At 35.9% G+C, this 26,431-nt stretch overlaps 1 protein-coding gene across 2 annotated transcripts in view; it reads right to left on the bottom strand.

The window, feature by feature from the left end:
• SYNJ1 (synaptojanin 1) overlaps positions 1-26,431 on the bottom strand; it is a 60,068-nt gene that overhangs the window by 4,618 nt on the left and 29,019 nt on the right. Inside the window, exons 13-28 of one of the 2 annotated variants that reach the window (XM_010286519.1) lie at positions 22,114-22,305; positions 21,889-21,973; positions 20,463-20,603; positions 19,889-20,081; positions 18,435-18,593; positions 16,021-16,177; positions 15,552-15,669; positions 15,225-15,440; positions 14,334-14,412; positions 13,039-13,201; positions 10,744-10,976; positions 9,685-9,790; positions 9,027-9,065; positions 4,000-4,047; positions 2,304-2,342; positions 2,136-2,209 (exon numbers count right to left, since the gene is read on the bottom strand). In XM_010286519.1, the coding sequence (XP_010284821.1) occupies positions 2,136-2,209; positions 2,304-2,342; positions 4,000-4,047; positions 9,027-9,065; positions 9,685-9,790; positions 10,744-10,976; positions 13,039-13,201; positions 14,334-14,412; positions 15,225-15,440; positions 15,552-15,669; positions 16,021-16,177; positions 18,435-18,593; positions 19,889-20,081; positions 20,463-20,603; positions 21,889-21,973; positions 22,114-22,305 (2,042 nt within the window). The remainder of the gene's footprint in view (positions 1-2,135; positions 2,210-2,303; positions 2,343-3,999; positions 4,048-9,026; positions 9,066-9,684; positions 9,791-10,743; positions 10,977-13,038; positions 13,202-14,333; positions 14,413-15,224; positions 15,441-15,551; positions 15,670-16,020; positions 16,178-18,434; positions 18,594-19,888; positions 20,082-20,462; positions 20,604-21,888; positions 21,974-22,113; positions 22,306-26,431) is intronic. The other variant, XM_010286518.1, reaches the window with a different exon arrangement.

Raw genomic sequence — 26,431 nt, 5'->3', positions numbered from 1 at the left:
CTTGGGACCACTCAGTGGGAAGTGGTGCCCACCGTGGCTACTGTCCCTGGTCCTGAAATCCTTGAAATGAAATGCTGCTCAAAAACAACCTGAGAAAAAGGAAAGAAGCAACGTCAGTTAGGAGATCCAAACGAGGATTGAGCTAAGGCTTGAAAAGCCTTGCAGATCTTAGAAGTCTGAAAAAAAGTCTCCTATTGCATTTGCTTGTTTTGTTCTGGGTTTTTTGTTTGTTTGGTTGGTTTTGTTGGTTTGGTTTTCTTGTTTGTTTGGGTTTTATTTTCAAAGAAAATCTCAACATCTGCAAAGGAAGAGGTGCAGTCAGCTTTGTCTTGTCACATTATGATGGCAACTTCAGTAGCATGGTCCTCTCTGGAAACTGGCAAGAAGCTCTAACAGTAGTCCAAGTCCAGCCTGGGCATTGAGAAGCACAGCACAAGAGAACAGTACTACTTTTTTTCTGTCTTGTTCATACGAACAAAAATTCTTGCATTTATGCCTATTCCAAGATTCTGGTGGAGTCTCTTCCATATACCAGATCTTTTTATTCAATTATTTTGATTCAAAAATGGCAAATCCTGTGCTGGCGCCAGATTACAGAAAAAGGAAAAAAAAAAAAAAGGTGAGGCACATGGTGATAAATGAATACATTCTTTCCTATGTATAGCAGGTTTTCTCCATCCAAATTTTAGAACAGGGCATAGTGCAAAGATCAAGAACTGTTCACTGTGAGAATCAATCTCTTTGAGAAAAATGAATCAACAAAAAGGAATTTCAGTGATAGCTTTCAATAGTAGTTTTCAGTAGTTTCAATAGAAATGGCAATAGCAGTAAGGTACAACTCCTTTAAGCTCTACAAGAACTCATATATCAATGAATGTATCAATTATGGTTAGCTGCATCTTTATTTTAATGACTTCTTCACACACTCTCTCTCTTACTCACAACAGTTGGTCTATCACTTTACCTGAAAGAGAGGTATGGAATTAAAAGAAGAGGTACCACATTTGTACGTAGGCCAAAAACCTCATCAGTATCTATCCCACTAAGATTTACATGAGCAGAATGCTTTTTATCCTTACTGAAGATTCATATCTGTGCTCTCCATCCTGTCAGTGTTGTTGTGAACGTTATCCCAATGAGAAGAGTGAAATGCCTTGAAGAAGGAAAACAAAGTTCTCTAATGACCAAGAAACTGGTAAGAAAGAGCCAACTTTTGCTGCTCTTTAGTCTACAAAACATCCAGGTATAAAAAAGTATGATCTAAGTCAAAGAGCCTGGAACTGCCACAACAGAGGCAACAAAATAAGCACAAATACTGTGGCTGACGTCAATACAGAAAGAAAAGTCCTTCATGCTGCTGCGTAAATTCTCTCTGAAATATGCCGTAAAGTTAAAGAATTATCAACAAATACCAGACCTATAGCTATTAAAACACTTTCTCCTTCCCTAATGTAAGGCTCCTACTTGCTGCTGTTAAGAAAAATAAGGCAGATATCTTCCATCTCTTGATTTCTTGCTTGTAGTGAAGCATTCAGTCACCCATAAATCCTTCATTCAGTTCCACAAATAATGAAATGCAGAACTAATGTTTGTTGAATGTTTTGTCGAAATAGGTGAATGTTTCACTTTTACCTGAAGACCTGTATCAAAATTTATTTTTAAAACAAGGTACAAAATTCCATTACACTGGAATCAGCAATATAATACATCAACTGCCTATATAATACTGTAACTGCCCACAAGCAATTAACTGCCATCAGGATATACATTTCAGCACAGAAGATAATACATTTTATCATACCAAATAAGCAGTGTAGTCAACAGGAACATATAATACAATGAATATCTTTGCACTTTGCAGTTATTTGAAAGTGGACATAAAACGTGGTATTACTTGGGAGCCTATGAAGTGACTGCATAGAGTGCAAAACAATAAAGTCATGTCCAGTATATTATATTCTGGAGTATTTTTAGTCAACAGGTAAGAATTACTGAGGCGATTAACTCATATAAGCTGTAGAATGACTAGTTCATGTTGCAGTTTTCTTACATCTGTTATGACTTACAAAAACCCATTGGCAGCATAATAAACTGTAGAAACTTAGGAAGAAAATTATTTAAGCCAGAATACCTACCGGTCTGGTTGTACCATACCCAGCAGTTCCTGTGCTTGAAGTTCCAGCTGCTGAAGGTGGAGGCTGATTACGAACTGGAACAGATATTAGAGATCACTGACTTAGAATATATGTCAAAACCAACTACTTTCTGTGTTATAATTAGTACAAAACATGTATCTGTGTTACCTAAGTTATCTTTTCTTTGTGTTCCAGGACTTTTTTGTGCTTTGAAGCATGAAAAAAAGATTAGATTATCTTTGTTAGATAAGTCACAGGTCTTATATGGCAATGGTATATTATCACTAAAGAAAATGGGAGCAAAAAGACAGTGATTTTCTAGAAGTTGCTACATATTAAAGTCTACCCACCAGCTAAGCTGTTACTCTAGCACACTCTTATCCCATGGCACACGTGAAGTAATTTGACCCTTCTATTTATAAATTAAGTCAAATCACCTCCTGTTTGTTGCAAGCTAAAGACTCCCACTTGAACAGGTACCCTGTGTTCTCAATTGTGCTAGAAGTTGTTGTTTTCATTTGTAATATATTCTGCAGGTATTCTAACAGCAGTCTTTAAAACAAAGAGAACTTATGTAACATGCTGATTCAAAAATCATGCAATTAGAAGAGTACATCTGTTATTACACATGGTTCAGCAATCTACAGGGTCTACACCAAAGTTCCTGAACCTAATCTTTTTGTTTATGGGATAAATATATTACAGCACCAACCTCAACATTTACATGCTGATGCTAATGACAACCTTGTATGCAACATTCAAGTTGTGAAGTGCCAAGATATGGAAAAATTATCTTTACCTCAGAAAAGTGCACAATTTCTAACACGCAAAGAAGTTTAGGATTCTGGCTTGTGTTTCTGTTGCAAATTTCCCAGGAAGGTAAAATCACTATGTCAGTTACAGTAACTGGAAGGAACACTCTGTGGTACATAACACACTTAGTTTATCAAATTGGCTTCCAGTTGTCAGACAGCCCTGCTTTCTCAGAACCAGTTAGACTGGGTTTCTGGGTACAGTTATCAGTAACGCAACTCGTACCCTGAGCAACTTGGTGACAGTTTGCCCTGCTTTGAGCAGAAGGTCAGACTAGATAGCCACCAGAGGTCCCTTCCAACTTTTCTATGCATATAGTGATTTTGCCAATTTAGAAAAATGAACCAGCAATATAGCCAAAATTAATTGTAGTACACAGGAGGACATCTTGAGTGTGACTATATTAGGACTTTCACTGCCATACCTAGATTTGCTACAAAGGGTCACATTGCTGAGGGAATACGAAGAAACCCAAAAACATGACTCTGCTGGCATGGCTAAAACAGGACCCATTCAGCACCACATGCACAGACTCCAACTAGAATAATGCAAGAGAGAGGCTTCTCATAAATGTATGTCACATTTAGGCACCAGAATGAAAATACATACACTGTATTTTGTACCTACATCTCTTTAGGAAGTGATAAAAATACTAAATCATAGGCTAAATTATTTAAATGGAAATTTCTCTCCCCCAAATATATGAACATATGTAGTTCTTTATGGAAAAATTAGGTTTCCTAGATTCCTGATTTAGTTACAGGTATAGCAATCAGTCAGCTACAGCTTCTTCTGAGAGTCAGTCTTCAAAGTATTCTTGGTTAGTGCAGTCTAGGTTTTCACTTCATTTTTCATAAATGAAGACTGCCTTCTATAAAAATTCACACTGAAAAGCAGCAAGCAACTTTCCTGTCTAAAAACTATGTTAAATAAAAAAGATCCTACACAATAAACACGGTCATGAAACCACCTTTAGTATCACAAAGGCAATCATATTACTCAGGTATTAAATTACAAATCCGTTTCTAGAATACAAAAATTGTTATGTTACCTTCTACTTCTCTCCTAGCTACCCCAGGACTGGGAGGAGCTCCAAGACCTTTTCAGAGAAAGAAGAGAAGCTGTACATTGCATAAGAAAAGCAGTAGATCGAGAAAGTAACACCAGAAAGAACACTGCCACGAGACAGCTTTACATAATTTAAAAATGGTCTAGCTGGATTGTAGTTACTTGTAGGAGATAACCGCAGCAGCACGGGGAAACCAGACTGATAAGAATTAAGAGATCAGCAAGTATGATCATGTTTAGAAACATGCTATTATTTCAATTTTACATTGCAGTTGAAAGAGAATTTAATTTCTTCAGTATTCACCCTCCACAAACTTTTGTAAATTCAGAATGATATTAAAAGTCAATCTTGAAATTCTTCTAATGCAGAGTACATATCTATACTCAAACACTTGAAAATAAACAGGTGCACCAGTTATACCCTGCAACATTAAGTCCGCTTCCTGTAATACAGGAGAATACTATGTAGTATGTTTCTGCCAAGACTACATATGAATAAGCAAGTTTCCCATTTTATATAATGTATTGTATCCTACAGAATTGTCTTCTTATCTCCAAGCAGCACTCTGTACTTGGGAAAGCTGCATCAACTAGTACGCAATAGATGTCACAGTTCAGATTGAGAGAAAGAAGATTTTCAATCATGCATAACCATGCTGAATTATTTTATTTCTGCAATATGATCAAGCATATACCGGGCCCATAAAATTATGTGGTAAAAACATGGCAGGACATAGATAACACTAGATGGTATGCAAGGAGAAATCCTTAAGGCATGCGCATAGGAATAAGTAACAGTAATATCTGGCAACTCTGGAGTGGCTCAAGTATAGAGGAAGGAAAGGGAGGCAGTGTTCAAGAAGCCTACCTTAAAAGCAACTTTTGCCTTAGCGATGACACAGCCTCATGTTTTCTCATCATGTGCCAATGTATGGTATCTGCGAGCTCTCTCTGCTCTCGCAAGAGAGCTGTGAATTTTGTCAGATATGGGTGGAGGTGTCACTCAGTAGGAAGAGTGAAGGTTGCAGATGAGGCTGGTATGCGATTATCTCTAGAGATTTCAAATCTCTGGTTTTGCTAAACATCTGGTTCAAAGATGTTAAATACTGGCATATGTTATATGTTCTGGGTGAGTGCCAGGCTCTGCCAATTAACCTTAGATTTCCATCACAAAAGTTTCCGACTGAACTTCTCTGCGAGAGAAGCAGCACTGAGGAGGGATGAACAGAGAGCATTTGTAAGGAGGGGGCACAGGAGGAGAGCACTGCCTGAGAACATCTCATGACTCTCAGGTACTACCTCTGTCCCTCTCCCAGAGGAATCGTCGGGGAGAAAAGAAAGTGGTAATCCATAGACTATATGAAGCCTACCTGCGAACCGGAAGAAAATAAAGGGAGGTAGAGAGCAGCCCAACAGAGTACAGGATGCTCCTCTGAACCCTCTGTGGTTACAGAGACAAAGCTAACTACTCTTCTCAGACTATTAACAGAAATGGACAATATAAAACCTCTCCAAGACAGCGAACTAGCCTGTTCATGTCACAGGTCTTCTGCACTTTCCCCTCCCAAAGCTCAACTCAGCCCATACTTTGAGTAGGTATTTTCAGTATGCAATTGTTAAGCAAATCTTGTTTTATGCAAGATGATTAATTAAGTCAACTCCTTTCAGGAGAAGGAAGGCAGAGAACCTCTTTGACCATAGCATGTAGACATGTTCCTATGTTGGTGCACCATACAGAGGAAGACTCTGTGCATAACTATTTTAAAAGGTTTTGCAAATTTAAAAATATTCATTATATGGGAGAGAAAGGGCATAAAGGTCAAATACCCCAAATTTCACTTACTAATAATACTTTTCAACAGTGATAAAGCAAAATTATAGTGTTGTGATAATGCTATCACAGTTGGTATTATAGGAAGACTTTAATCTTAAGGACAGTGGAAAATGTACATCTCAACCTGAAACACATTTTTGGGTATCATTTTAAACTGTTACTGTAGTCTGTATATAGCTTGAAATCTCTAGTGCAGTTTGAAACAGTATTTTGCAAGTAAAGATATAACATATTTGTTTTAAATAATATTTTAAGGAAAAGGAGTGGATTTATGTAAAAACACCCTGTAACTTATGCCCTGACATCTTTTAGACAGAACTGCATGTTTTGCTAAGATTACATTTAGACATTAGCTTAATGGAAAATAAAGCAACTGCACCTTCTCAGAAAGTAAAATGTGCATATATGTGCACATGTGCATGTGTGTGTGTATATATATGTAAAACGTAGGCCATTTGCCTACATTTGAACAATGCATTTAGTGTTTTAGCATTAAGGCTTCTTGTTTCCTCCATTACTGAACATTCCTTCTTCAGCAAGAAAAGAAGAAAGATGCTGTTCCCCTTTTTTTTTTAAAAAACAAAACAAAAACAACAAAAAAGCTTTTTTCAAAATGATTGCCATATCCTAATGCACCCAAACAACCTGAACTCTACTCTGAAAAAAAAAAAGCTACAGGGGAAAAATAAAGATGTTGAATGGTTCTTGCAAGGCTAAGTTTAATGTGTGACTATAAATATCAGTGTACACTAATAAGTACATGCTGCTTGGGTGCATGTATTTTCACAGCTTAACATACTTGGCTTTCTTTTAATGTCAACTTTATTACTGTATTTTCTAGGTTTATTTTATTTATTTGGAGCATAATCACAGTAAAAATGTAATGCATTTTACCCAAATCATTGCATATACTGAAAATACTGTGCATTCTCTCAGTCTTAACCCAATCTTAACTCCATTTTAACAGTTTAAACCAATGACAAGAGACAACTATAAGCCTTAGGAAAACAAAACAACTGTTATTTTTTAACGTCAAGTAATTTATAATAGCAGCCTTCGCAATTTTTAATTTTCTGTAAGAATTTACTCTGTAGTGTATTAAAATAAATCCTGGGTAAACAGGGTACAACATTTTAATTTTTAACTATAAACAATTAAGAGCTTATAAAAACCTCAGTGGAAATCTTTCATATTAGCAGGCGAAAAGTCTAGACTTTGCAAAGTCTCCTGCAGTGATTACATAGCCTTGTTTCCTTGAATTCGGGGTTACTTCTGATGTAAAATATGACCAAACTCTAAAAAAATCTTAGATGCCCAGATCCTGCTCCCATCTTAAAAGCATACTGAGCCATTAAAAGAAATGTTATGGGCATTGAAGGGAGTGAAGCACTCAGAAAAAAGGTTAGAACACATGGGGAAAAAAACCCCACATTTAAAATGCACAACATTTTAAAGACATAATCAGCGTCACTTTGCATGTGCTACAGAAGTCTCCAAACAAAGTTTAATACACTTTTATAGTACACAGAGATATTTTCACTGTGCCTTTAGGAGCCTTCATTCTAGGTAAGAGAAACAGATGCCATTTCCCCAAGCATAATAACACACTATGACATTCATACTTCTACTCCTGTGCTAGCTCAGGAGCTGAGCTCAGGTATCGCTGAAAAGCAAACCATTATGCTTCATGAGCATAATGAGCAGAAAATGAAGATGACCAAAAAAGTGGGATGAGCTTTAGGTCAGAATAATATATACTGCAATCTCTTGTAAAAGGTTGCATAAAAAGCGAGTTTTATGCAAGCTACAATTGTTTATGGAAAGCTATGTTGGGAAAAGAGGGTAAAAAAAGAAGGCTCGTCTTCGCACAATTGAGACAAACTAGGCAAACAGGATTGTGTCAGTGCGCATAAAACTACATAGGACTGAAGTAGTACAGTGAATTAAATCTCACACATGTTGGTGTTATGTATAAACTGGCTGTTTTCTAAAACTTAAGCATTTTAACTAATTTGAAATATTATGCCTTTGGCATAATAACCTCCTCGCCTCAGCTCTATCTGAGAGCCATGCACATCTCCACCCAACATCAGAATGAGTTAGCTGATACTTACACACTATGTAAAATAGTTTACTTATTTTCTGAGACTGCCCAAAACTTTTAAATTTTCTCAAAAAAACCTCTTTCCTACCAACTGATTGGCAACGTCTGAAAAACCATTAAGAAAGTATTTCAGAGGCACTAAATTTTCTCCCTCTATCCCATGTATTAATGAGTTGATTTAAGTCCAAGCAGGACAGCTCAACTATGAAGCATGTGACAAAGGACAAAGATTAGTCAGACTAACTTTGAGAACACGAGTTGTTATTGCATACAAAACCAGATCAAGTTGGAAAAAACCAAAACTAACCTGAAGGGTTGATAAGGCCATCAGCATTATCAAAAGGGAAGGAATTAGGAGAGAATTAATTCAAGATTTTGTTATTTTTTAAAGACTTGTAGCTCCTGAGTTCCTTCAAAGTAACTGGATAAATTCTTTTGCTAAGTTTGTGTTTCTGAATAACGCACTAGTTACAAGAACTATGGAGGATGTTTCATGTCTCTAGGAATGGTTTAGGGGCACATTTCAGACTCGGAAACAGAAAATAAACATACCCATATGTTAGTGTTCAGCTTAGAGACAAATATAGCTCAGTGATTTGGAGATCTCTGTTAACTGCTCACCTCTGGGGTAAACTGGGCCAGACCAGCAGTAGTTTCAACTTGAACAATTAATTAATGGATAATCACTGCAAGTAGCTACAATCACAATCCGTTTTACAATGCTCCTTGTCATGGACTGTGGGGAAAAAAGCGAGCCTTTTCACAACTAAGGACAAGCTTCTGCTTTCATAGAAAAGTTAGCTGGGTATACTTTGATCAAGACAAAGTAATAAAAATGTGTAACAATTTTAATCTATCTGACTATAATGTACCATCTCCTGGATAAATACTTTTTCACTAAAAAGTCAAATGTAATTCAGAAGAGGATACAAACCCTGAGAAAGGAATTACATTGATCTTTAAGAACTACTGATTTTTATACCTTTGGACATCATCGTATTAAGTATTGTCACAACAGACCACCACAGTAGTTTTGCTACGCAGTCATATTGAAAACAATTAAAATCATTACCTCCAAATTCTTTTCTAGCAGGTGCAGGACTCCTACCGCCTTACAGTATTTAAGAAATGAATGCAGCAATAATGAAAAATACCAGTACAGTAAGAGGGAAGAAAAAGAATGAGAAAGTTAAAAATGACAAGGGTCAGTTTATTAGTACCTATGCTGCCCATATGCTTCTGAACATCCAGTTTCTTAGTGCTCAATTGTTAAAATTTTCAGATGATCCCGATGAACTATACATTAAAAACTTGGACATGATAAAATGCATACATACTGATGCCAAAATTAAAGGAATATAAACTAATGAATGCACAAGATTATTTGTCTTTTCTTTTAAAAATGAAGATGCTATACAAATGAAAATGTTGAGCAAACACTGCTGTAGGAAGCCCACATTTTTAAACTGTGAAAGTAAGTTTATAAAACTTTTAAAACTTATTCCCTAAGCAAAGACAATAATATTTAAATGGTACTAAAAAATGCTGTTACTTCCTGTATTGTTACTGCTACTAAATCCATCAACAAAACATTTTAGTGAAAAACTTCTATGTTCCATTAAGCCCCAAACCAACAATATAATATGTAGCTTGGGCATGGAACTTCAAAGCTCATCTCACAGACTTGAAATAAAATATTCCTGACCTCCTGATATACATCACCGCATTACCTGATGGTGGAGGTGGCCTCTGCGGTGGAGCAGGGCGTGCAGGAGGAGCAACGGGGCGAGGCGGTGGAGGACGCTTAGGCTCCAAGCTCTGAAAAGACTCCTTCTGCTGGGTACCAAGCTGAGATTCAGCTGGAGAACATGACAGAAAATAATGCAAAAATTAATCATTTGTACATTTCTAATCACAGTAAAGCTTTTCTAGTAGCAAGTCATTTTCACAGAGAGGAACGTCAGTCCCCAGCCTTGGAAACAATGATACAAAAGATTTTGAGAGAGGGAAAACAAGAGGAATAAACCAATGGTGAAAACAAACAGATTTCCTAAAGCAAGATTTTTGTCTCACATGCTTTAATCAGTATATGCTAAACATTCTTAAAAATTGCAGAGTTCAAAATTTTGATTTTGACACTAATCTGTGAACTAAGTGCTCTGCAAAAATGTTACAAGGGGAATTCTGGAGGCATTTTAGCAGTCTTTGTAACGTTAGTCCATACTACATTGAAATAAACTGTTCTAGAAGACATTCCAAACACTGTAATTCTAAATGTTCGCTTTGCCACTAAAATAAAGTTGTGTTTAAACAAAAGCTTTGCTATTATACACCCAATTCACAAATCTGCTGATTACAATTTACATATTACAGTGGACAGAAGCATTAATTGAAACGGGCTGTACTTGAATAATATGACTGAAATGAACTAGGATTATACAGACACATTGCAACAGCATTCTTGAACAGAGGTTTCAAACTAATCAACTTAGCCTATTAATCACATAACTTTGAGATGTCTCTTTCATGATGAAATACTAGAGAAAGTTAGGTAGTTTGCAGCAGCACAGAGTACCAAACAAGACTCAGGAAACAAAACTCTTCCACTACCCATTAGGAAAACCAAGACACAAAGAACGAAGTGATGTGCCCAAGGCCACGTATGCAGAAAATACTAGATAATGACAAGAACAGCCTTTACAATAATCTAAAAGCTCTATTAAAAATAATCTATAAGGTAGTATTCTACCACTGGGCCATACAGTTGCCAGACTGTTTAGTAGTAATACAGGCAGTCGAGCAATATAATACACACTGTGTGTGGAAACGGGTGGTCCAGGAGTTTTTGTTGGTGCTCGGCTTGGTCTCACTGGGAGCGTAGGTCCATCTGACAGCGTAGGGGACTGACAGGGACTGGAACGTGGTGAAGAGCTTGGCGAGGTTCCAAGACCAGAGCTTGAAGTTGGCTGTAGATGCTGAGGAAGGATTTCTTCTACTTCAGCACTATAGTCATCAACGTCTCCTAAATAACAAACCCCACCACAAAAAAGAAAAAGCATGTAAAATACAGGGAACAATAATTATTTATTTTAAAAAGTGGAGAAATTATTAACTGATTCTGGGCATGGGATTTTCTGCAAAAAGCCCTCAAGTTCCAACGAATTCGCTCAACAACCAAAGTATGATTCTTGCATCATAAAATTACACATGAAGAATGTGTATGTATTCAAACCAGTTGAAATTACTCCAAATGCACAATATGTATTATAGATATATATTATAGGTAATTATAATAGTGTGGCAACTGTAAGTTGCTTAGTCTAAGAAACAATTAGCTTTACAAAGACCACCTTTGCAAAAATTATTTCCCTGATTTGCAATAGGTGGCAAGCTTCACTTATTCTTCAGAAGGCTGGGCAGGGGATTTCAAGATATCTGCTATTTGTAATACCTTCTGTTTGAAAAGGTACAATCATGTTTAAAAAAAAAAAAGGTTCAACATGGACGTGCCTTTGAAAAGTAAACTGTCTTTTTAGTATATTTTTATGTTGATATTCAAAATGCCTAAAATAGACAATCATCCCATCACACTCCAGTAAGACCAGAGTAATCCTTTCTTCCGTAACTTCTAGGCTTCTCTCTCTTCAGATACATGACACACAATGTTTTACAGAAGTTCCAGCTTCAACTCTGCACTGCTCAGCAGTAACAGAGTAACAAGGCTGCTAATTAGATATTAGTTCTTGACTGAAGAGTCTTGTGGGATTTCAGACGTCACATTTTAAGGGAATCATAACATTTCATGTAGGACTATTAACAAAATCAACCAATCATGCAGGCATCTAAACTGTTGAAGTCCTGTTTCCTACCTGAAATGGAAAACAGATGAAGTATCTCATGACACTGAGACTTAATGAAAATTCCAACTTTTCATACAGGTTTCCCATATCTGTACCCTTATCAAAACATATCTTCTTTTATGAAATACTGTACAAAAAAACCTTAGTCTACTCTTTCCAGAATACACAGCTGCCATCTCTCTTCTTGAAACTTTTGCAACCTAATGTCTGCCACTAAGGAGCCTGGATAGAAATTCAAAGCAAGTGAGCTACTCAAACTTAGAATAAATCAATATAGACACAATGACTACATCTAGAAGTATATCTGTTCAAGAAATGACAAAAAACCAACGCTTACCCGTATGTAAAATACATTTGGAAATGTGATACTCATAGGAAGTGTCAGCAGGTAACGTGTGGGACTTTTTTTGCTGTTGTTTGAAAAACTGCCGTTTTACTTGCCCAGGATATAAGAAGAATATATTTTAATGTAGAGAGTGAAGCAGACCTTTCATAAAAATTCATTAATAGTTTAAAAAATAAGCTGTGAAAGTACACAGACCAGAAACATGCAAGTAAAGAAAACCAAAAATGCAGAGGCACAATTGCTGCAACAGTGATATCCAGCAGCTTGAGGATTCTGCTAGAAAAGTATGATGTAAAGTGATACAAAAATCCTTCAGGGAATAACCAAAACCAAAAAAAAAAAAGAGAACCAGAAAACAGCAACTCATCAATGCCAAATATCAGCCTGTTCCAAAGAGCAAGAGAGGCTGAAGGTTTCCTTGCCCAACTCGTATTTGCCTGCTGTCAAAGGCTCACCACGTGTCTTCTTGGGGGTGGTAAGCACATTGGTGCTTAGCATGGGAGCTCATTAGTCCTATTAATCTATTATGTGTATTGTCAAAAAAATAATTGCCTTGCACTCTCAAGTTGTGTATAACCTGTTTACAGGGTATCTCCACGAACAGTAAAAGTTGCCTGAACAAAGTGACTCTGAGAGGGTAGGTTACAGGATAAAGTGAGAAGAATAAAGAGAATGTCAGCAAATTAGCAAACCCTAGAGATACAGTGCAAACTGACACTGCTCAGCAAGTTGTCAAGATACTGTTGAAAATAACAAGATTTCTAATTTATCTGTTTTAGATGGGCATAAACTTGTTACATTAAAGTATTGTGTTAAATTAACCACATTATTTAGGACTGTAAGCATTTCAAAATGAAGAATACTTTATTTCAACAAACCTTCCATATCATAGTCTGCAGTAACCTCAGCATCTTCACAAAGCAAAGTGGAGCTTGTCGATGAAGGTAGCCCAATATTAATCTTCTCTAGATTCATTTCATCTTCCAAACTTCTGATCCAATCTGGATTTTTCAAGCTTATGTTTATAATTCTTCCTAGCAGCTGCATTGCCAAAAAGGTATGAAGAAAACAGAAAATGTTAAGAGTAGGAACATTAAAATTCAGCATTCTAGATTTAAAAAGAAAAAAAATTTAAAATTACTGAAAATATCACAGGTTATCAGACTTTCTAGGACTAAACAATGACAGTGACACGTCACAAAAACAATTATGCTTTTCACTTAATTTTGGTAATTAAGTACATTTATGTAGTTTAAAATTTTCATTACAACTATTTAATATTTTTCTAAAGAAAAATTAACAGCTTGTCTCATAAGGCCTTTTCTTTTCAGTTAATAGGAAAGCTTCTGGTTTCTTTATTCCAACAGAAACACCACTCTTTGTAAAGAAAAACAGACTTGCTTATAAACTACATTAATAAAGTCATTTTTAGAGACTGATAAAACAGCAGGTCTTCATTCTGCAAACTGACACATGACACTGAGTCCTGATCCTGCATAGACTGTCAGTGAAACTGTCAGCAGGTGCAAGGATTCATATACAAACAGCACATTACAGAATCTAAGTTTTAACAGGAAGTTAGGCCAGTAAAAATTTGAACATGAAAATTAAAATTTTTACAAAGATTAAATACTGGCTCTACAGAAGTCAATAAGAGCTGAAATTTTGACATTTTAAAGTGACTGCAGTATAGAAGTCCTGAATTTTAAATAATTGCAGGCTATAAATACGATAAACTGGTTCATACTACAAACTCAACGTAAAAACTCTGCTTTTTAAATCATTAAAAATAAACAATTAAAAATCCCTCATTTGATGAAGATGCCCCTCAATATAGGATCTTCATTTCTCTAACAATCCTCCTCCTAAAAATAAAGTTTGGTATTTGTCTCAACTGGCTTTTGAAGCTCAACATAATGCTATGTGGCTATCAAAAGTAAAAAAAAAAAAAGATTAGATGCAACAGTCTATCTAGTGGGGAACACGAAAAACTTTTAAGAACTAAAAACAAAGAAAGAAAAAACCCAACCCACCAGACGGTTGGACTAGATGACCTTAAAAGGTCCCTTCCAACCTCAAGATTCTATCATGATTCTGTGATGACTCTCTGAAGTATTCTTTAAAAAGCTAGATTTTCTCTTGCTATGCAAAAGTTCAGTAATTTTTACATTACCTCAGTACCATTCAAATTCATAACATTCAAAGCAGAGCTTCCTTCCAAAAATGTTACCCACATCTTGTCTTCCACAAACCTGCAAAGTCCATTGGAAATAATAATTACAATACTTTATCCTACCTACTAACTTTCGAAACCTCTTATCCTAAAGGTTTTTCAATGTTTCACTTGATGGAGAAGAATTAATTTTTTAAGTTCATTAAAACATATATAATTGGCTGATAAGCTTTAACTGAATGTATCCTTGCAACAAAAAACATAAAGCTAAAGAGAACCAGGTAAATATCACACAGCAAAAGCAGTGTCCTCTTAAAAATTATGTGACTACAGTTACACATTCAATATTGAGTGTGTGGCTGCAGGTTAGATATTTGTATTAGGTGTTCCATATTACATCACACTATGGATTTGGGACAATGCTCCTAGTCTTCTGAAAAAAACCCCAAACAAAAATCAATCCCCCAAAAAACCCAAACAAAATACTACAACACTTATAGTTCAACTACCAGCTTAGTGAAAATGCAACATTCATAGGGATCCTCATCTTTAGTTCATTTAAAACTACTAACCTAATTTTAGAATACAAAATTTCTAATAAATTACAGAAGTAACAAATTTTAACTCTGACTGATTTCTGACAAAGTCAGTATGATACTCTATCTCAAAAATAAAGAGTATCTGGAAGAATTAAGTCTGAAAACTGAGACACGTACCTGTATGTAAAACTAATTTTCAACTCTAAAGACATTAAAGCTGAAATCTAAATGTTAAAAAAGAAGCAGGTCATAACTGGAAGAAAGAAAAGCCTGCTAAGAAAGTAACTTTATCCAGAAAATAGGTGGGAACAATAAAGAGGAACAGAGATTAAAAGTAAAAAGTCGTTTTAACCTTATAAGTATAACTTCACCATAGCTTGCAAATTTTTGAAGAAGATCATCAATCAAGTTATCATCAAAATAGTTTTCTTCTGCTGAAGAACTTCTGATGGAGACCATCACAGTACCATCAGGTGGTCCTTGCATTGCAATCACCTCCTTATAAACCTTTTGTCTCTCTTCTGCTTCAATTTCAAATATGTCAATGTCAATTAATGCAACCACAGGCCTTGGAAAAAAATACACGAGAAAAACCTGTAAGTGGAGTATCTGAGCAACAAAGTATATAACATAAGTATTAAATCTTCAATGATTAGGATGTATAAAATAAAACTGAAACCTATGATCAGATGTTTTCAGCTCTGCTCTTCCGTAGTGCAACAAAGTACCAGGATTCCATGTATAAGGGACATTGCTGTCATCGTGAAAACTAGCATTCAGAAGATCCAGGTCTTCAGCTACATTCAATATTAATGAAAACAAAAGGGGAAAAACACAGTGATTGCAAGAATATTGTTTTAAAAATATGCTATTTGTAAAAAGATAAAAAAGAAAGTAAACAAAACCAAAGTGTTTTACAGAAAAAAACAGAAGCTCCTTCTGAACTACTGAAATATCAGTAACTGGTATCTGATTCTTGATCCTCCTGTTCAGCGTCACTGTATTTACTGCAGATCCTATTATAAGCTTTCTGTCTCATACAAAGTCAAGGATAGAAGCTCAGAATCACTGGCACTGTGAATGTCACTAAATGGATTCTAAAAGCCAGTTAAAAGACTATTTTAAACAATTTAAGGAAGCACTCAAACCTGATCGGTCAAAAGGCCATTTTCTTCTTCTCCAAAGAATACGATCTGTCCATGCTGGTGTGCGACATTTCTCACTGGTGTCATAGTCATCAGAAAACAGATCATATTTGTATGTTGGAGCAAAATTTATTTTGCCTTCCAAAAATCCCCTAAAAATCTGTAGGAAGCAAAGCAGTTATGTGTCATGCCAGAAGACAGAAACAGATGGGAAACAGCTTGAAACTAATCAGAATTCTCTTCTAACAGTGAAAACCTGTATACACATCTCAAAAAGAAAAAATTTGATAATATGAATCCTTCTCCAAATTTTATCTGCTGAAAACATTCTACATTTGCCACTAAGACTACATAGTGACCTAGACAGATCATCATTAAACAGAAGTATGCCAACATTCGTATCTTTAAACCCAGACTCATGAGCAACCTACTGTTTCTCCAATGTTGTTCAGATCTTGAGGTCATCCAGAACACAGATACTGTCCACAGCACTTTAATTAGTTGTTAGTTGCTCATGTGTCAGCAGAAGTTGGGAATTAAGGTTTATATTTTATGTACTTATCTGAGCATGCAAAGCATTCCCCCAAATTGACACAAGATGCCCCACCAATAAATAGGAGTTAGGGGGGAAAAAAAAAAGAAAAAGAAAGTCTCCTTAATATATTTGATATGAACTGAAAGATCAGAGAGATATCACCATTTCTTCTCAAGCAACTAGGAAAACAGAATAAAAAGATACTAGGTGAAATTATCTACCAAGAATACATATGGTATTTAGAGATACAGAGTCCATTGAAAAGAATCAAAAAACATGTTAGGTATTGCAAGTATATGTATATACACACACACCCCCCCATATTAGGTACTTGCAACATACGATACAGCCAGCTGACACAAGACCCTGGGCGGCCGGAAGGTTTGCTTGCTCCTTTAGTGCTTAAACTAGACATCAGCTAAAACCCTTCTGTTAACTTAACCAGCTCCAGTCTTGAGTTTAGTCTTGTATAGACAGTTTTACCTCACATCGGAGATCTGTAAAGTATAAATCTAACTTAGATCTTCTAGCCAAGTCTGCATCAAATGACAGGTTAGCCTGCTTTTCTTGTTGGAAATAAAAATTGAAATCCAGTCAATTTAAAAATCTGTGTCAGGTGAATGTCAGAAGATCCGCAGCTTCCAAGACAATTCATTAATTTCTTTGCCTTCAGTAATTATTTCTTAGCCTACTCTTATGATGAAAGGTGCTATGTAAATGCTATTCCTGAACAGCAGATAGACAGGTTAACAGCTATATGCAACAAACATGGAGCTACCCTGCTAGCCAGCTGATATCCCCTGCTGCCCAGCCAGCCACTTCCATGGTAATAACGGAGTATTATCCCAAAGGTGCAATACTACCCTTTCTTCTCCCTGGCCAGGAGACTAGTTTGAGCCTTTTTCATATTCCAATAGTTTCCATAGAACTTTCCATCTTTACAACTGCTGTTATAAAACAAAACCAAACCACAAAAAACTTCTACACCTTTCTTGTTTTGGTCAAATTAACAATCACGCTGTCTGCCCATGTGAACCCGTATCTCTCTCTTTTTAGGAACTGGGCTATTAAAAAAAAATTAAAAGTTATCAAGTGTTTTTCCTCCTGTTCTGTTCTGTTCCTCCTTGTTCTCATGTACAAGACATGAGCAAAAATGGAAGAGAACTCTAATTCAGAAAAAATACTGCTTGTGATCAAAGTGCTGGCAAACAGAATAAACAAACAACAGAGGGATTGCCACTCATTTTACCACCTACCACGTTCCAACATAAAGCTCAAAAGAAAGAATGAACACTTTCACACAAAATTTGATTCATTACAAATATTCCCTTAATTGCTATGTGCTGCCTCCCAAGAAACCCTAAAAATCTAAAATCTGAAGCTTTCTTCAGACTTTATTATTCCATGCTCTTTTTCTTTGTAAGTTAAAAGGCTAGCATTTGGACTATTCCTTTTTCCAGCAGAATGACAGTAACAGCATTAGTCCTATTACTGTAGCAATTTAAATTAAAAAAGTAACATTACCAAAATAACTTATATAAATATTTTTAAATAGTTGCACCTGATAAAAAGAAAAATATTATAATTAGTAAATGCCAACACAAAGTTCTAAAAAGATGATGGAGTTCTTTTCTTTTTCAGGAAAGAAAGAAAAACCTTACTGCTACAGTAAGTCTCTGTATTTGTCTCACTACCTCTTCAGGACAGTTACTACAAATGAGTTACTAGATATTGCTGTGTCCCACCCTTCCACACCACTACCTGGACAAAAGTGATAAGTAAAACATGTTGAGGAGGTAGATTTACAGAAGCACCACAGAAAATTGCTAAAGCCAAAAAGAAAAATAAAGCATTCTCAAGTGTGGTAACATTTTTAAGATACCTGTCCAGAATTTTTCTGATTGATAAGTTGGTCTCCTGCTATAAGGGGATCCCAGTTCTGTTGTCGTATTAGGTCCTTAACTTCCTCATTAGGAATATCTATTCGATAATTAAAGTCACCACACCAAAAGATATAGTCATGGGAAAAGAGCATCCTCCCCTGTAAACAGAGGCACACAATGAAGTTAAAAACAACTGAGACACAAATTTACTACTTCCAGGTGCAGAAGTTCAGTTTTTAATTGTAAAATATGCAACATTTCTAGCAAATGAGCACAACTAAAGTACCTCTTAGCATTTAGTGTTCATATGGTTAGAACCACATAGCCAGCTGTATGGTATTCACACATACATAACACGAGAGAAGTAACATTTCTTATGTAGTTTGCATTTCTAAAGAAACATGAATCATCTGAATTGAATTCTAAAATTCTTCATCATTTTGTTCCATTTTAGAAGTTTGCTCTAAGATGATGACTGCTACCTGTGTCACAAAGCGGTTACAAGGGAGATCAAAACTCTACCCTGGGATCTTGTGGCACAAAATCCTGACAAACTGCATGTTGAGGGCTTTATTATTCAGATTTAATTTAAGATTTTTCAGTTATACAATTTTCAAGGCTGGGGAGAGACAGAAGGGCTCTGTTACTTCAAACAAAGCCTGGGGTTTAAAGTGAGAACTTTACTTCCTCCTTTGTTTTGATTTTTCCATTGCCCTTAAGTAAATCAAAGCAGATACCCTGGCAGATTAAAACAGCAGCATTTAGGAAGCTGTTTCTGGGGACTGCAAGAGTACAGTACTTTCAAGAAAAACTGAAACATGGCCATGGAGACAAATTTAGAGATTAAAAAATCCTGTAAAATAAGGTGTCAGACTCCTGTACAGTGCCATAGAAACTAACAAAGGACAGTTGGACTACCAAATTTAAGACAGCTTAAAGCCTCAAAGAAGCATTTGTTGCACTGATAAAATTATCAGCTATTTATTTGGTGTTTGATAATCCTTTATGAGAATAAGTATATAACTGTATGATCCGACTTGACAAAAATGAGTAAACAAGAAGGTAAAATGAATTAGCAAAAATCATTCTTTGTACTGAAAATAGTGCTGTTTCCCATGGATTTTTTTCTCACAGTTCATTAACTCAGGTGCCTATAAAAGTTCTACTGCATGTCAGGAATCTATAAGGTCTCCTTCCTATGCTAAATCCTTGATGCCTAATGCTTCATCATCTCCATCAGTCATTGCAGTAGAAAAGTCTATTCTTTCTGTAGTCATCTATTTTAATAAAAATTGTTGGAACTTAATTATCTCTGAGACCTCTAATCCAAGGAAACTTATTTTCACAGGAATCTGTGGAGCAGGAAAAAATAAATAGAACTTTTAGACAACAATGTTGGAGCTCAGGGGGTTTAACTTCTCATTCATTATGGAATTTGAACACTGTTGCTTACCATTGGAAAACCGAGCTTGCGAGCTATTTCTATGAAGTCTTCATTTCTCTCTTTAACTTGTGATTGCCCTGCAGCAAAGTGACTGCAGACAAAGCAAAGACTGGATGTATGAAACAACATCCGAATTGCTACTGCACCTTTATTACCAGTGGCTCCTCCCATGCCAGTCTTTACAGTATCAACAGCAACATCCCTAGAAGAGTTAAACAACTGTTAAACTTTCAAATACAATGGCACAGAAGTTAACAGCTTTAAGTATGTCTGAGTATGACATTATGTCGGTAAGAGAACATTTTCACATTGTTCTTTCAGCAATAAGGCCACTGGGCTGCTTTTAAAAAATACCAACAGCTATTGAGCAGGTAACAAGATAACGCTTCAGCTTTCCAAGCTTTCTTGGCAACTGATGAGGCATTTAAAAACTAAGGTGAAAGAATTTAAGCAACTAGTTCCCCAGAAGATGGAACAGCTCTTTGAGCGTCTGATATGCTTCTTAGTACACTTGTACGTTAGTTCGCAATAAAAAGCAAACTGAAGGTGACCCAACTTGGGCACAGCTGTGTGTTCAACTGACCTGATAAAAGGAGCATGCTGGGGCCTGATGAACACAAAAAGGCAGACACCCACCAACTGCTCAGAAGCCAGCAGCACATACTTGTAATCTCTTGATATAGTCTTCTGCAGTTCAGCAGCCCAGAGCTTCTGATTGGTTGTGCTAGCAGTGGGATTAAAAATGCCAGTTTTAAAATAAATCAAATTAAGCAGGTATGTAAACTGCTGATCTAGTTGAATAAACTTTGTACAACAACCTTAACTAAACCTTGGGGTAGTAAGCCAAAGCCAAGTTGTGAATGGTGCTCAAATACCTCCTAGCAGAGACACAGGCTATGTCATGACATCACCATTTCAAATTCAGCCTCATAAAATTCTGCCTCGCTTTTCTCAACAACACAGACAGGGTTAGGACCCAGGGCTATATTTCCTGTATTTCTGAGGCTAGACTAGAGGAACAAAACCTAAGCAATTTCCTAGGGAGCTACTTCCTAGCCTAGAGCTCAGTCAACACTGGAAAACAGAGATGTCCATTGTCTTAGATCAAGAAGAAACTTCCTTGGAGGCCTAACAGACTATGGTTTTCAGAGCTAGCATTGGATATAAATGAAAAATATCAGACCTGGAAACAGTATTAACTAGACATAGTGTGAAATTAGAGGATGACAAACTGCCACTTTGTCCTCAAGACAAAAGCCTGTGCAGAGGCTAACAGTGTTATGTGCTTTAGATGCTTTTTCCAATGAGTTAAAGCTTGCTAAACACTAGAAAACATGCAAAACAGGGAGACAAAGCAATGGACAAAGTGAATGCTATCCTAAGACTACACATAAAGACTTCATCACTGGTATCACCCGCCACTGGTAAAAACATATTTTCATAACCCAGTCTGCTGGGGGTGAAAAATGCAAACTTCACAATAATAATATACATGTAATACATGGAATGATGGCAAAAACTGACAGTATGGAAGAAAGCACTTGCTTTATATAGATCAAAATCTGATGCAAGACACTATATAAAGGCATACTAACAATACATGCTTTTGGAAGGCATTTCATGGGACTCGCTGTTCCCAGCAGTAGGAAGGCACAGTGACTACAGAACCCTACATGCATTGGAGGTAAATTCCTTCAAAGTGCTAAATGAAGGAAAAAGTTGAGGGGCTGCTGAAGGTGCAATCCAAAATATGGTCAAGTGCTGACTGTTCAGATCCTTGAGATTACATTATGCATGATCTAAGTGATCACAGTCTTACTAGGGAAAGCTGAGATGAAGTCTGCAATCCTGGCACAGAAAGTAGCAGAAAGAACTGGAATACAGTCAAAAATTAATCCAGACTAATCCCAACCATTACAAAACGGGAGAAAAAAAAATTTTTAAATAACATTTTACTCAAAAAATGTGATTATCAACTAAACTAGCACTGTATAGATTGTATCACCTACCTGGCATTCACAATGTTTCCTGCGTTTAACTCCACCATTTCTTCAAATCCAATGGCAAATATGTCTACAGGCTTGCTTTTGCGATCTGCATTTAAATATTAAAAATGCTATTTTTCATTTATAATTAGCTTCAGAACCAAGACCCCATATATCTATTTTACTGTTTATGATCCAATTATGAAACTCAGAGTTTCCAATAAAAAATTGACATAATACAAATCCTACCTTGGAATTCATGAATACCAGCTAACTTTGGTGCATCTAGAAGCCAGTCAGTGAGGGTCTGATTTCTAAAGGCAATACTTCGAAACTGCTTCCCCCCGTTGACGTTCCACGTCCCGATGCAGACTCTAATTTTTTTCGGTTTTGCATACTTATAAAAGTTTTCACACATACTCTTTAGCACTTTTACAGATGCTGCAAAAACATTTGAGAAGACATTATTTTTATATAGAATGTTTCTTCAGAAAACTTGGCAATGAGATCTTCCCCTTTAAAAAATGGCAACAAATCCATGCACAGACATATAGAAAGTTAAACTGTGAAAGCAAGATGAATGCAGCTTTTCACAAGGGAGAGTACATCTGCAGACATATCGCTTGTCTGAGTAGGATACTGACTGAACAAAAAACAATAGTGATTTGTTCAAAGTAATATATAAAAAAGAAACATAATTTCTATGTTTTATAAATAGCTGTCATTCTTTCACACTATCTATGTAAACCATTATTTTTTATACACACCAACACAGATATCTACAGATTACATTTATGAAATTCAATCTCCATTACCAAAACAACTTACAGATATGTCATTTTCTAGAAGTGCAAAAATGACTGATGTATTACATTTACAAAAATAGATAAGGTACATTATTTTATCACATTAGAGTACGTCTATTTAAGCCACAAATCTGAATTTTTTTTTAAGTCAGTTGAATCCCTAAAATTCTTCTTTATTGAGGAAAGTAGGCAAGGATTCAAAGCAATTAAACTAATTTCTTTGTCACGCCAGTCTTTCTGTGCCTTGTTTCTATCTGCCAGATGGGAGAGAGAGTAATGACCCATCTGTAAAGGGCATTGTGAGAAACAAACAAACAAAAAAGATTATTCAATGGTCAGACATTAGAGTAACAGAGATTTTTAAAAGTCCCTTCATAGATCAGCTGCATAATGTACTCATACAGATATATTTCCTACTGCAAATGAACAGATCTGAATATTTTTTGAAATTATGCTCCTTTTTCTTTAATAATGTGGAATAAAAATTGTGTCAGGTGTAAACAATATTGTTTGCATTGTACTTTACCTAAGTGATACTAATTTACCTATTTTGGATATTCTCATGGTTATGAGACTCTGTGAGAATCACATAAACAATAATAGATGGAATTCTTTCCTTTGCTGTGTGCTGTCTTGCAAAATGGTCAGTTACTGGGCACAATATTTTCATTCAAATCTCCAAAACAGGATGATTAGTGAGGTGCTGTTGTCTTTTTAGTTATTCTTTTTAAGTTTACCACCTTTAAATTTGCTACAGGATCTTGGCTAGCCAACTAAAACAAAAATCAGGGATTCTCTAGCCTTCATGGTTTTGAAACAAACTGGAAACAATAGAAGAAAACAATATATTGTGTGTGTTGTTTGTGAACTCTTTCATTGTTCAGCAAATCATATATCCATATGTGGACTAATCACATATAAAAGACAATGAACTGACTGGTGTCTCCTTGGGGTACTACAAGCAGATCATGCTGGGATCATGCTTTCCTTATCATAGTCCAGGTAAATGTAGTCAAAAAACCAGCAAGGAGCCAACAGAATACTTGACACCTTCAGGTGAGAGCCAAATACTGAGTCTACTTCTGAATGTATCTACACACTAGGTAAGTCAAGTCGAAGTCCACCAAATGCCAGAAAAGCCTCCGAGAGTCAAGGACAGAAGCTACCCAAGCACCTGACCACTGAAGAGAAACCAGTCCAAAAAAATGTTGAAGACATGATACATGCAAGTACCCAAATCATCCAAAGGATTAGCTGAACCAAAGGAACCCAAAATAGCATCACAGGCAAGCTTTGAAGATCTGCACTATTAGCCTTCATAGTACTCTAAGCAAGATTAAAAGCAGAGTTTGGACTTTTATTCTCTCCACTTCGGTTCCTTCTTTTTCTTTTGCAAATTTAGCAATCTTCAGCTTAATTTTAAAAAGTTATTCCAAATAATTCATATTTGCTGCCAAGCAGTTTTTAAGAAAAGCTGCAAAATTGAATTATTGTCTATTTAACTCCTGACATTGTTATGAACATCTAATGTGAAAAATCTTACCAGGATAGAATCTAACTTTAGAAGTAAACTGACAACATGCTTACTACAAACATGAAATTCATACCTTTAAACTAGCAAGATTTCTATATTATAGAATGACTCTTATTCTAATTTAGAAAAAGAAAAAAAAATTAATTTTTCATCTGTTTTCCAAAATACTGAGCCAACCATTTTTCAGAGCTCCTGAGCCTCCTGCATACATTATTTTCCTACACATTTCTAGCTATTTATCTTTTCAACAAAATTGTGTGTCACTCCACAATGTTAAAAATCCAATAATTACATTTTTTCTTATTTTGCAACAAAAATACTTTAACTGCTGTTCATATAAGGAAGGCAGACATTTGGAAATCAGTTCTAGAAAGGGTATATTAATTTAAAATTCTTGGGGGGATAGTCTGTGCAACTGAACTTGATTGAACTATTTTACTACAACATCCAAATTACTGTATATACGTTTCAGTATATTCAATTTGTATCCAGATGAAACCCACAGTGAAATGTTACATCAGGAAGTTAAAAATTTGTTGACATGTATGACTCTTCATGAGTTATAAACTAGGCTGATATAGTCAGCTGATATAGATGGTAACACCACAAATGACAATGTCACTATTTATTCCACTAAACAGTTTTTAACATTGACAAAATGCCAGTGAATCAGTTAATTTCAGGTGCATATTAACTGTGACTCAAATTTCACTAAGTACTCAGTAAGAGTTAAACAGCTGCAGTAAAACACTAATAGAAAAAGCAAAGCTGAGATGAATGTAAAAGGAAAAAACATTTAAAGCTCAAAAATACAGATTACGGTTGAAGTGGTTTTCCAAGTAAAAAAAAAAAAGCTTTAAACAATTTAGATGCATCTGAACAACAATCTAGCCAACAGCAAATCCTCATGCTTTCTCCCAAGGATCCTCTCCTGTCAATCTTCAGTACCTGGGGCTAGTGACTACTACCCCAGCACACAGGTTCAGGGGATACTGTGCACAACTTCACTATTCTCTTAAAATGGAAGACTTGTCTGAACAACTGTTAAGAGCTTCCTTGTTTCGTTCCCTCCTCCTCTCTCTTCATCTTCCCAGGTATTCAGAATGTACTTTTTTCCTCCCGCACAGAAACTAAGCATCTCATCAGGTTTCATTGAACCTGCTTCCAAGAGGTAGCACAACGAACCTTATTAAGGCAATAGCTCAAAAACGGCTGTTTAAATTTTTCTCAACACATAGTAAAATCTGAGCATATGAGCATTAGGAATATTTTATTTTAAAGAATAGTTTCTGGGAACAAGGAGATAATGAAGTGTTGCACATCTGACAAGTACTCACAGCTCTCCCTTAAAAATATGGAATATGTATATATCACATCTCCCCACAGGGAGCAACTTCAGCTTAAGTTACGACAAAAAGGTGAATTCCCACTAAGAATTAGAAAATTTTGAAAACAAAGTTCAAAGGCATTATGTTGCTTTTGTTACTAACATACAATGATAATAACTAAGAGTTTTCAAAAGCTTCTTAAATTGAAGAGATCTTCATGTCGTTTTCCTCTATTTGGCTCATCCCTATGCATTCTTATTATTACATATCCCTTCTTCATGTTCACAGTATTGCTGAACCTCTGAAGCTAACCTCTCATATTTTAAGCCCAACATCACAGACATTGGTCAAGATATTACTGCAATGTCTCAAAGTAGAAGATTTGGAGTTAACGATGAAGTTCCCTCTTCAGGCTTTCTCTTCACCTAGAGTTCTACCTAAACAGACGCTCTAATACTTCCATTTTGCGTCACGTGCACAGGTAACCGTATCTCAGTGGTTTGGATTGTACTTTTGCGCCACAAAACACAAGTGTCAGCATGTTATTCCAGATCATTCCAGTACAACATTAGCCTTTGCTGGGAGGTATTACACAATCAGTCTGTCTCATACAAGAACACAAGCAGGCAGAGCCTTCTAACGGCAAATAAGATGAAGTTGCAAATTGTACTGAAGAGTTTTACTTCTTATCCTAAACAAAACATGTAGACAAAACAAAAACACAGAAGCTCCCAAACCAGATGAAAAAAAGCAAACTTCTCTACAGCTAGAATAAAGCATTTGCAAAAATAAAACCCAAAGAATTGGTTGCCTCTTTTCATAACCCACACCCAGGCACTACTGCAACGTTTTTTACTCCTTATATTTTCACTTTTCTTGGATTAAAGAGCTTTTCTTGG

Source organism: Phaethon lepturus, unplaced genomic scaffold, assembly GCF_000687285.1.
Source record: "Phaethon lepturus isolate BGI_N335 unplaced genomic scaffold, ASM68728v1 scaffold31154, whole genome shotgun sequence".
NCBI classification, from domain to species: domain Eukaryota; kingdom Metazoa; phylum Chordata; class Aves; order Phaethontiformes; family Phaethontidae; genus Phaethon; species Phaethon lepturus.
This window is presented reverse-complemented; position numbering and strand designations above follow the sequence as displayed.